Here is a 12,527-nt window from a genome sequence, read left to right on the forward strand (position 1 = left end):
GGAAAGACAACAAAAGGGAAAAATAAATAAATAATTTTTTAAAAGTGGAAGCAAGTGGCTCTGTGGCGCAATGTATAGCACATTGGACTTCTAGTGACAAAAAAGTGGAGGCTATTAAGTTGGGGAAAGCAGTGCATTATTTTGCCTTTAATAAGTGGCCATTAGACATCTATTAGTTGATGTTCAGTTAAGGAAACAAAAGTTAGGAACATGAACAAGTACAAAAAATTAATTATCAGACATTTAAATCTAATTAAATAAGTTTGGGACTATGTAACGTGTTAAGCTTTACAGAAAGTTGTTCTTAACATGAAAACATTTCACATATGATTTTGAATCTTTTTTTTGCCTCCAGGGTTATTGCTGGGGCTCAGTACCTGTACTATGAATCCACTGAACCTGGAGGCAATTTTTTCCCTTTTGTTGCCCTTGTTGTTTATTGTTGTTGTTATTATTGTTGTCATTGTTGGATAGAACAGAGAGAATTTGAGAGAGGATGGGAAGACAGGGGAAGAGAAAGACAGACACCTGCAGACTTGCTTCACCACCTATGAAGCAACCCCCCCTGCAGGTAGGGAGTCAGTGGCTCAAACTGGGATCCTTACGCTGGTCCTTGTGCTTTGCGCCACCTGTGTTTAACCCGCTGCACTTCTGCCCAGCCCCCTGAATCTTTCTCACAAATGTGCTACTACTACTTTATACATATTTACATACATAGATAGAATTTGTATACTGTCACAGAATATCTACCTACCTTCATGCTAATAAGAACTTCATTAAGCCACATGAATAATTAGTATGGATGCATAGTTTTGTTGACATAAAAGGCTATAATAAGTATCTAAGTACCTAAAGAGCTTATTTGTAGTAATAATCAATTTCATTCTTTCATATAGTTTTAGGCCTACTCATACAGAAACCAATGTACATTTGCTTTTCTTTTTCAGACCAGGTGACAAAACTTGAAACCAAAGAGTCAACTACAAAGTCCAGCACTACTGAAGACTTATTCTATGGGGTAATTATGGAAAGGGAAGATGTCTGGAAGTTAACATTAGGGGAAACTTGGAAACCTGACAGTTGGTTTGAGGACCAACAGAAAAATGAGGAAAACCATTTGACCCATGTGGCAGTATCTCATAATGAAGCCCTCACTGAGATGAAAGTCTGTGGAGGCAGTGAATTTGAAAGATGTTCTAGTCAGGGTTCAATCTTTGATACTCAACAAAGTATTCCTATAGGGAAAAGACCACATAATTGTAATTTACATGGGAAATCCACTAAACAAAATAATAAATTAATTAAGGCTCAAAGAATGTTTGTAGGAAAGAAGCTCTATGAATGTAGTGAATGTGGGAAAGCTTTCAGCCAGAGCTCCTCTCTGCTTAAGCACCAAAGGATTCACACTGGGGAAAAACCCTATAAGTGTAATGTGTGTGGGAAGCACTTCATTGAACGTTCCTCCCTTACTGTACATCACAGAATTCACACTGGAGAGAAACCCTACAAATGTAATGAGTGTGGCAAAACCTTTACTCAGAGCATGAACCTTACTGTTCATCAAAGAACTCACACTGGAGAGAAACCATATCAGTGTAAAGAGTGTGGAAAGGCTTTTCGTAAAAATTCCTCCCTTATCCAACATGAGAGAATCCATACTGGAGAGAAACCCTACAAATGTAATGAATGTGGGAAAGCATTTACCCAAAGCATGAATCTTACAGTGCATCAAAGAACCCATACAGGAGAGAAACCCTATGAATGTAATGAATGTGGAAAAGCTTTCAGTCAAAGTATGCATCTTATTGTACATAAAAGAAGTCATACTGGAGAAAAACCCTATGAGTGTAGTCAATGTGGAAAAGCCTTTAGTAAGAGCTCAACTCTAACCCTCCATCAGCGAAATCACACTGGAGAAAAACCCTATAAGTGTAACAAATGTGGGAAGTCCTTTAGCCAAAGTACATACCTTATTGAACACCAGAGACTTCATTCTGGGATCAAACCTTTTGAATGTAATCAGTGTGGGAAGGCATTCAGTAAGAATTCATCTCTTACTCAGCACCGGAGAATTCATACTGGAGAGAAACCTTATGAATGTATGATATGCGGGAAACATTTCACTGGACGGTCATCTCTTACTGTGCATCAGGTTCTTCACACAGGAGAGAAGCCTTATGAGTGCAGTGAATGTGGAAAGGCCTTCAGCCAGAGTGCATACCTTATTGAGCATCAAAGAATTCACACTGGTGAGAAGCCTTATGAATGTGGTCAGTGTGGAAAAGCCTTCATTAAGAATTCATCACTTATAGTGCATCAGCGGACACATACAGGAGAGAAGCCCTATCAGTGTAATGAATGTGGAAAAGCCTTCAGTAGGAGTACAAACCTGACACGACATCAGAAAACACATACGTAAAGTTTTCACTGGTTCCTTCACCATGGTGAACTCTTCAACCATCTATGTCATGTAATGTAGAAACCATACAAATGTAACAATTACAGTCATTGTAGTTGAAGTATACTTTATCAGATGATACAGATCAGAGCAGAGAAACCATATTAACGTGAAGAAATCTTCATTTGGCAAGTAAAAACTTCATGAGATGGTTTAAACAAAGTGCTGAACAATGAAGTATTCTGAAGATAAATTCTAGGTGCCATACTGAAAATTCTGAGTATGTTAGAAACTTCACACTGGAGAGAAAATGAGAGTTTTTAACTGGACAGTCAAAAGAACTGAGATGTAGTTCTTACCTGTCACTGATTGGAGTAACTAACCTACCTTCACCAGGTCACATTTTTCCTTTCTTGGTAGATAAGAGATTTTGGTTTGAGAGTCTCCAGGATCCCTGTGAGCGCTAATATGCAACAAATCTATAAATTGAATGAGGAAATGCTTCATCATTAGCCATGCTATGCACAACACCCAGATGTTCCTGCTTCAGTCTGGGTTTCCTGAATGTTTTCAGTCAAAATTCTCTTTACCACTCCTATTGTCCCTCCATGTCCCTTCCTCTCACTCCCCTCCTAAACTACAGGCTGGTTGCTACCAAATGATGAAATAACTGTATAAATCTTAATGAAACGAAAGGCTGATTTGAGTTTTCAATTAATAAGTTATTAAACTGATGAAATAATTTTTTAGAAAACAGTATAACAATTTTAAGTACACAAGATTCAAGTATTTATCTGTGCATCATATTCTGATATCAAAGTGGAAAGGAGACAAAATCAAACACTAGCAGACATGAAAATTTGATATAATAAGACATACTAGTCAGGTGAATTCAAAACAGTAATACAAAAGTTTTCTAAAAATTTATTTTATCTTTTTATTTATAAAAAGGAGACATTGACAAAACCATAGGATAAGAGGGGTAGAACACCACACAATTCCCAATCACCAGCTCTCTGTCTCCCCTGCTAGCTTTTCCTATTCTTTATCCTTCTGGGAGTATGGACCCAAGGTCATTGTGAGATGCAGAAGGTGGAAGGTCTGGCTTCTGTAACTCCACACAGTTTAATCGGTGGTAAATATGTGCTTGGCATAGTCAAAAAAAGTGATTCAAGACTTTGTTTACTTAGGGCTAATCTCAGAGAGTGCCAGTGGGGTGGGAAAGAAAAGGAATTAAAGCATTATGGAGACATTATCTAGATACGTAGTAAGTAACTGAATATAGTCATTTGAGAAGAAAGGGCTTGTTTAGGATTTCTTTTTTGTAAAGTTAATTAATGAAAGAGAACCAGACCATCGTTCTGGGACGTGTGAAGCTGGGGATAAAACTCAGGACTTCATGCTTGAGAGTCCAACGCCTTATCAACCGAACCACCTCCTAAGTCACAGCTTGAATTTCTGAATATGGGTAGAAAGGGATACTATAATTAAAAACATAATGCTGGCCATTACTGGGGATAGTGATGAGTTTGGGACCATCTTTATTAGTCTGTTGGTACCCGAATGAAAATGTCTTATAGGTGGCAGAATAAGTAGAAGAGAAATGATAAAGGGCACTCTGGGAGGATTGACAACAAGAGAAAGTGAAATGAAAGGAAATTCAGAGGAACAATTGCTTAAAGAAAATGAAAACCAAAAATGAGTAGAGGATGGTGTCATAGCATTTAAAGGAGAGCAGCTAGAAGAAATAGCTCGGTTTGAACCTGCCTTTTGGACTTGTACTGAACCATTAAGCCATCCCCCCAGCGCCTGAGTCGGAATTCTCCAGATCCAGTGTTGGCCCGCACTACCGTCCAACCCGGCAAGCAGGGTGGTGAGAGGACTCGTAGGGAACTAAATACCTTCATTCGAAGGGTCTGTTTTCTTTTTATTGTTTTTGTTTTTTAACGAGACACCTGCTCAGCTCTGGCTTATGGTGGTGCGTGGGACTGAACCTGGGACTTTGGAGCCTCAGACATGAGAGACTGCATAACTACTATGCTATCTACTCCCTTCCCAAATATTTATTTTAGATAGAAAAATTGAAAGGGAAGGGAGAGATATAGGGAGATATAAAGAGCCCCGGGTACCCCATGAATGTCCCCCCAAATCAAAGCCTCCTTCCCTAATTGCCACTGCACAAGTCAGTGCCTAGGGGCCCGGCCCCCTGCCCACAGGAACCCCAGGTCCTCCGGGTCTGGTTGTGGGTTTGCAGCCTTGCAGACTGCCCTGACCCGTCCTCCTCACTGAATCCCAAGTCGCTAGTTCGTATCACCCTCCTCTTTCCGTGAAGTGGTAACTTTGCAAGCATTATCTCCCCGCACAAACAGAACCCTCTGAGGAGCGCGGAACCAAAGTCTCGCGCATGGGCCAGGGGCACCGGGGTTGAATTTTTGAACGCTGTCGCCCGCGCAGAGCCTCCTGGGAAATGTAGTATCTGCGCTTAAAGTCGCTGGCCTGGGGACTGTCTTCGTAGGCTAGGCGCACAGTGCTGTCTCCTCGCTCTTCCGGGTGGGAATGCGTGGTTCCCACGGCAACGCGCAGGCGCTCTAGGGCCGTGGGCACAGCCGCTTGATCATTGTGTTGGGCGGGCGATATGGGGACTGCGGGTTGCGGCCGCCGCGGGCAGAGGCTGCTCGGAAGGCGATGCAGCGGTGATCAGGCACGATGGCTGGGGCGGGCTGGGGAGGGCCGGGAAAGCCAGGCAGGGGCCCAGGCTTCCGAATGCTCTGCTGCTGTTTGGCTTCGAAGCAGAAAGTAGGCGCTGGGGCTCCGGGTACGAGCCTGAACGAGCCTGCGAGGAGGAGGCGCTGGGGCTCTGGGTACGAGCCTGAACGAGCCTGTGGGGAGGAGGCGCTGGGGCTCCGGGTCCGAGCCTGCAGGGGGGAGGCGCCGGGCCTGGGGCCCAGCTGCCCGCGGAGCTTTGGGTGAGGAAGCTCGCCACAGAGCCAGGTGTCGGGGCTCGGGGTCCCCAGCCCAGCCCGGACACCCCCCTTTGCATGGGAGGCCGAGGCTATAAAGATCCGCCGACTTCCTTTACAGATGTTATCTATTCGCTTAAAGTGGGGACAGAGAGATGATGCCGGGGATTGAACTCAGGACCTCCATCCTGAGAGTCTAGCACCATCCACCCACAGCGCCAACCCCTGGCCCAAGGGTCAGCTTTCATACTCCTCTTTCATAAAGATGCATTTATGTATAGAAGAGGGAGAGAACACAGCTGAGTTGTGATACATATGTATGCTGTGCCTGGGATGGAACTCAGGACCTCAAACAAGCAAGTCCTGTGCTGACCTTGAGGATTGGTTTGATTTTTGCCCATAGTTTCCTTTTGGAGGAGAAAGAAGACACCCACACCCCTTTTCTTCCAGCATCTTCCACGCCCCCGCAGGCAGAGCCCCCCCAGGAAGGCTCCTGAGACATCCTCACCTCCCACACCTAAGAATAAAGCCCAGAGGGTGGGAACTGGGGCTTTCTCAAAAGGGAAAATCAAGGAGTTTAAGGTGCAGATGAGGAGCTAGAGAGATAGCATAGTGGTTCTGCAGAAGAGTCCATGTGTGAGGCTGCCAAGTCCCAGGTTCAGTCCTCTGCACCACCATAAGACATAACTAAGATGCAGATGGAAGACTGGGAGGATTTGACTCTGCCAAGGGGGGCTCCAAGATAGGAGTAGCACAGCCTCCCTCTGGCTGGCTGTGACTGCTTTTAACCCAGTCTTCTCATTACAGGGTTGTGGAGGTTTCTTACTTGAGGAATCTGGCTCACCCCATTGATTAAAGGGCCCATCAGAGTAGAAGGAATGGCCTTCAGGTGCCTGCCCAGCATAGTCCAGGTGAGTGGAAACTTGCTGAGAGATGCTGCGCCTAGCTGCTCAGTTGCCTATGATGATGTGAACTGGAGGGTCAAAGACTGGACACGTGTCTGTTCCCTGGCCAGCAGCTCTACTCCCAATCTGCTCACCCAGAAGCCTGAGCCACTTGCTTTTTTTCTACCTCTCCCATACTGAACCCTGAACCTGCCCTGACTACGCTGAAGGTCACAGGAAGTGACCAGGGGCCAGGTTGGCTTGGAATGGAAGCCTGTGCTCTTTCCACTAGCAAGTAAGATGGGGCCTAAAGCAGCCAAGGCAGTGTCTGCCTCTGGAGCCGAGAGGAGGGAGGTGGGATTGGTTGAACTTTTTTTTTTTCTTTAATGGCATTTAATTTTTTGCCTTAGAGAAGGGCTGGAAAATCTTTTTTTTTTTTTTTTCCCTTCTGCCAAGGGTCACTTAGGCATTTATGACATCATTCTCAGGTCATGCAGAATGATCAACTTAAAAATAAACAATTACTGAAATTCATATTCAGCCTGTGGGCATCTTGCCAGGGCCAGATCAAATGATTTCTTGGACTATTTATATTTATATTTACATTGCCAGTGACAATGTTCAAAAGATAGAGGTGTCTGATTTCAAAGCCTGACTCAAAAGGCTTAGAGCAAAAGTGTGGACTTCACTGGAGGGGGTTCTGCATTTGAGTGTACACATTCAGTAATATTCTAATTCATGTACACACCACTGAGCGCACACATCACTATGCACAAGGACCCAGTTTCAAGTCCCCTTGAACTTGGAGGGGGCTGCTTCACTGACAGTGAAGCAGTGTTGCAGGTGTCTTCTCTTTCTCCCTATCTCCCCCTTCCTTCAAATTTCTGTCCTATCAAGTAAAGGAAATGGGGGGGAAAGGTGCAGGGGGGATAGCAACCAGTAGTGGATTAGTTATGCAGGCACTGACTCCTAGCAATAACAGTAGTAGCAATTTTTTTTTAAAAAAAAGAGGGGAGTCAGGAGATAGCATAGCAGAGTAAGCACATGTGGCACGAAGCGCAGGGACTGGCATAGAGATCCTGGTTCGAGCTCCTGGCTCCCCACCTGCAGGAGGGTCACTTCACAGGCGGTGAAGCAAATCTGCAGGTGTCTGTCTTTCTCTCCCCCTCTCTGTCTTCCCCTCCTCTCTCCATTTCTCTCTGTCCTGTCCAACAATGACAGCAATAACAACAACAATGATAAACAAATAGAGGGGAAACAGAAAAAAAGCTTTTAATTCCTTGACATTTAAACCCACCCTGCACAAAAAAAAAAAAAAATTTAATAAAAAAATAGGGACTTTAACCAACTAAGCTATGAAGCTTCTGATTTTTGCTTGAGGCGTGATTGACATGTAGTATTTTACTAGTTTCAGGGGTAGCCTGTCATTACTGGTGTGACACTGACCAGGGGCCCGGCAGACATATTAGAAGGGAGTAGACAGCCGACTGAAGGGGTTACAGTTAACCCTGTCTCTGCTGACCCAACTGCTTGTCCTCTCAGTGTCTGACACAACCATTACAACCCATTTGGGGGTCACTTTTTCTTCTTCATTTGAAAATGAAGTTGGCCCAGGAACCATGGAATTGCTCATGTCTAAGTCCTCAACACTGCAAAAAATAAAAAAAGAAAAAAGACAGAGCCGGGAATAAAGTGTAATAGCGATGAAAGGTAAGGGAGACAGGTAGTGACATACCTGGTTAAACTTACATATTACCATTTACAAGGACCCGGGTTTAAGCCTTTGTTTCCCACCTGCAGGGGTTCACTTCACAAGTGGTGAAGCAGGTCTGCAGATGTCTGTCTTTTTCTATCCCTCTCTGTCTCCCCTTCCCTCTCAATTTCTTTCTCCTATCCAATAAACTAGAAGGAAAGGGGTAAAATGGCCACTAGAGCAGTGGATTTGTCATCCTGGCACAGAGCCCCAAAGATAACCCTGGTGACAATAAAAAATAAAAGCTGGGCCCCTCAGATCCCCCCAAGGGACTGCTTGCCTTGCATGGAGCACCGGCTCCCCTTATGGTGACAATCCTGCAGGCCTTGCCCATGTCCTGGGGCTGCCGGATTCAGAGCCACACACAGTGATTGTCTTGCTGTTTCAGGAGCCAGTGACTTTCAGGGTCGTGGCTGTGCTCTTCACCTGGGAGGAGTGGGCCTGGCTGCAGCCAGCACAGAGGGCCTTGTACCGAGATGTGATGCTGGAGAACTATAGCAATGTGGCCTCACTGGGTAAGTGGGGCCTGAGGAAAACTCATCTCCACACCGAGAGATCCCCTCAGTCCCTCAGCAGGCTCCTAGGGGGAGACTGGGTGGGGACGGGCTGATGGAGGACCCAGCAGATCTGACACGCCAAACTGTCTTAAGTGCTTATGCCTTAGAAGCAACTTAGGCCAGTTCCCTGTCTTCCATGCTTTTCTCTCTGGTTTAAGCTCATGTGGTGCTTCTTCTCTCAAAAACAGGACTCCTGGGACCCAGATCAGATGTGCTTTCTCAGTCAGACAGCAGGGCAGGACACCTGTGGAAGGACACCTCCGGAGACTCCTGTCTTGGTAAGAAAGGCCACTGGGAGGCTGGGCAGGGGCTGAGAGTGATTTTGCTTATTATTCTTACCAGGGCTTTACTACTTACCAACTTTTTCAGATAAAGGCAAAGAAGCAGAGGAAAAAAAGGAAATACACCACACCCCCAGAGCTTCCTCCAGTGCAGTACAGATCAGACTTGAATCCATCATTTTTTAAAATAATAAATAGAAATGTACACAACTCAACAGTGTACAGTGCAAATACTCCTTTCTCACCACAATTTTTCCCTGGGCCTTCATTCTTGTATGATTCTACCACTCACAATTGTCCTCCCTCCCTCTCAGAGCATGAGAGAGACAAACCACAATACTGCTCCACCACTTGTGAAGATTCCCTTTTTCATGGTGCTTAATAGGATAGTGCATAATTATTTTATCATGTCTCAGCAGGTGCCTTCTCTTCAGGCATTTCTTCTTTTTTTATTATTTATTTTCCCTTTTGTTGCCCTTGTTTTTTATTGTTGTTGTTACTGGTGTCGTCATTGTTAGATAGGACAGAGAGAAATAGAGAGAGGAGGGGAAGACAGAGAGGGCTAGAGAAAAATAGACACCTGCAGACCTGTTTTACCCACTGTGAAGCAACTCCCCTGCAGGTGGGGAGCTGGGGGGGCTCCAGGCATTTCTTACTAGAAATAAATTAATTCCTGTGACAGTGACAGTTTCTGTTCCTTTGGATTTGATGTGCTATTTTTCTGGTTTCTTGAAGTTTATATTTTATAATCAGTGATAGAGATAATTATATATTTTCTTCTGAACATGGCAGTATATCTAAATTTACATCCTCTTGAGTTCAACGTCATAGATTTATTATAATTTTTGTTATTTGTTAGTTTTCTAGCAACAGGTGAGTTTTCTCACCATCTTTTAGGTATTTTGATATGTTTCTGGCTTAATTATGAGTTCAGAGAACATATACTGAGTTAGCTCAGTCCTATAAAACATCTTCATGGTCCAGCACATGGTCATTTTGGTAAATTTTGCTTAAATGTCATGTGTATTCCATTGTTGGATAGTATTCAGATTATATCAGCTAGTCAAGATAGTTTACAGGATTGTTAAGATTGTCCCCATTCTTTTTTCTTTCTTTCTTTCTTTTTTTTTGCCTCCAGGGTTATGGCTGGGGCTCGATGCCTGCACTACAAATTCCACTGCTCCTGGAGGCAATTTTTCCCATTTTGTTGCCCTAGCTGTTACCCTTATTGTTACTGTTAATGTTATTATCGCGATAACTGTTGTTGTGGTTGTTGTTGTTGGATAGGACAGAGAAATTGAGAAAGAGGGGGAAGACAGTGAAGAAGAGAGAAAGATAGACACCTGCAGACCAGCTTCACCTATGAAGCAACATCCCTGCAGGTGGGGAGCTGGGGGCTCAAACCAGGATCCTTATGCCAGTCTTTATGCCATGTAAACTTAACTTGCTGTGCTACGGCCACCCCCCCATTCTTTTTTCTGTGTTTAAATAATTACTTATTTTATGAGACAAGAACAAGACTAGCACACCACTTGGTGGCATTTGGTTCCAGTGATCAAATAGGAGCTTCACACATACAGTGTGGGTAAATCACAAGATCTCCCCATTTGTAATGTTTGATTTCTAAGTTGTTGAGATTTTTATTTAATAGTCACTTTCTTAAGTATAGGATCATTCACATTCCCCGTATCTACTTGTGTCTGTTTTGGCACAATTTCTAGAAATTTGAGTCTTTTGTCTAAATTGTCAAGTTTATTGGCACAGTAAATTTCCTCATGATGTTATATTTTACAGATCTCTGTCCTGATGTCACCTTTATTTTATTTTCTTATTAATTTTAGAAGTTTGTTTTTTCTCTTTTTTTTTTTTTTTACCAGAGCACTATTCAGCTATGGCTTGTGGTATTGAACATGGGACCTGGGAGCCTCACGCATGAGAGTCTATTTGCATGACCATCATGCTATCTCTTCCTTAATTAATTTTATTTGATAAGATGGAGAGAAATTGAGAGAGAAAGGGGCAGATGGAGGGCAAGAAAGAGACCTGAAGCCTGCTTTACCACTTGTGATGCTTCCCACTGCCAGTGGGGACAAGGGGGCTTAAACCTGGGTCCTTCTGCATGGTAACATGTGCGCATAACCAGTTGCCCTAGCACCACACAGAGGGACTATAAAAACAGAGGCAACTTCAGTGATGTGGTGTCTCCCTCTCTGTCTCAGTGTCTGAATGAAAGAGTGACAATGGAGCTGTCCGATTGCACATGTTTGAGGTCCTGGTTCCACCAAATAAATAAGATTTTGAGATTCAACAATACTTAAATTTGGTGTTTAGCTTTGGATTTTTGTTTATGAACAAAAACATATTATTCTAAGCACACCAAGATTATAGCATTAAAATGTGCCTCCTTAATTTTTTTTATTGGGGGCATTAATAGTTTGCAATCAATATAGTTGTTGGTACATATATAGCATTTCTCAGTTTTCTGTCTGCTTCCCCCCCCCCATTAGGAGTATAGTTTCTCACTGTTACCATCACTGTCTCTATCCCCACTCCTACCATTCTTAATTTTCTTTTCCAAATAAGTAAAGGAATTTTCAGCTGGGAAATGATTTTTTTTCTTTTTTGTAATTCATTGTAGAAGATTACCTTAGGGAAGAGATGTGATGAGGTGACTGGCAAAATAGCTTACTTGGATAGTGCTTTGGTTTTTTTTTTTTTTTTTTTTTCATTTTAAAGAGTTTTATTACAGGATGTTACTATTCAAAACACTTCAGAGCACCTTATACTTCAAATCAGACTTTTGATAACTGGTTTTAAAGTGTTACTTGAATATTTTTCTCATACTGGCATTCAGGCAAAAGCATGTTTAAGCGATGTTAATTTGATTAAACAGTTTATCCTTAATAACCTGAGACATCAATCCATGGATAGCTTCTATGGTAGTCTTACAGCTGTCCCGTGTAGCTTTGGCAAGTTTGTCATCTGACTTACGGTCATGTGTTTCTAACCCCAACATAAAATTTCCTCGTCCCAGTTGAGCTTCTGACTGCTCTAACTTTTCAGACAAATCAAAGACCTGACCTGTGGTGTAGTCTGCATTAGTAAGCAAGCTAGAAGAACTCAGTGTATTCACCCAGTATTTATTCCAGGGCTTTGTTTTTGCCATGTATATGACTCAGGTTCAATCCCAAATCCCACTGAGTTAGAGAAAGCTTCATTGTTGTTGTCTCTTTTGGTCTCTCTCTCCCTCTTTGTTTCTATCTCTTTCTGAAAAAGTCATCCTAGAGCAGTGGAGCCCCAGTTGCGAACCTTTCCTCCACCACTTGCGAACCTTTCCTCCTGCAGATGGGGACCAAGGACTTGCACCACCACCTGGCCCCGGAATCTTAACTTTTATGAATCCATCTGAATGGCAGAATGAATCTAAAATTAAAATGTTGGGTTTTATAGTTAGTCTGGAGTTGAATTTTTTTTTCCCACTGTTTTGACTTCTAACTCCAATGGTCTCTTTATTTTGTGACCAGTGGTTTGACCAAGGACCAGTGGTTCTAGGGTTAGAACCTGGGTCCTCTGATTTGCAAGTCTTATACATTACTGCTGTGCTGTCTACCTGACCTACACTTGGATTCTTAAGGCTAAATTTGGATTCCTTTAAAGACCATTTGACTAGGGTTAACATAGTTCACTTTTTCTT

General features: G+C 43.1%; 1 protein-coding gene across 30 annotated transcripts in view; it reads left to right on the plus strand.

Annotated features, from left to right (window-relative positions):
* LOC103117108 (zinc finger protein ZFP2) overlaps positions 1–12,527 on the plus strand; it is a 32,591-nt gene that overhangs the window by 13,701 nt on the left and 6,363 nt on the right. For 20 of the 30 annotated variants that reach the window (XM_060197294.1, XM_060197289.1, XM_060197290.1 and 17 more), the window contains one exon: positions 948–3,093. In XM_060197294.1, the coding sequence (XP_060053277.1) occupies positions 948–2,419 (1,472 nt within the window). In that variant the 3' untranslated portion in view covers positions 2,420–3,093. Of the gene's footprint in view, positions 1–947; positions 3,094–3,883; positions 5,100–6,165; positions 6,270–8,383; positions 8,511–8,740; positions 8,831–12,527 lie in introns of those variants that run through there. The other 10 variants (XR_001601603.2, XR_009551495.1, XM_060197281.1 and 7 more) reach the window with 2 other exon arrangements.

This window comes from Erinaceus europaeus, chromosome 9 (genome assembly GCF_950295315.1).
Source record: "Erinaceus europaeus chromosome 9, mEriEur2.1, whole genome shotgun sequence".
Taxonomy (NCBI): Eukaryota; Metazoa; Chordata; class Mammalia; order Eulipotyphla; family Erinaceidae; genus Erinaceus; species Erinaceus europaeus.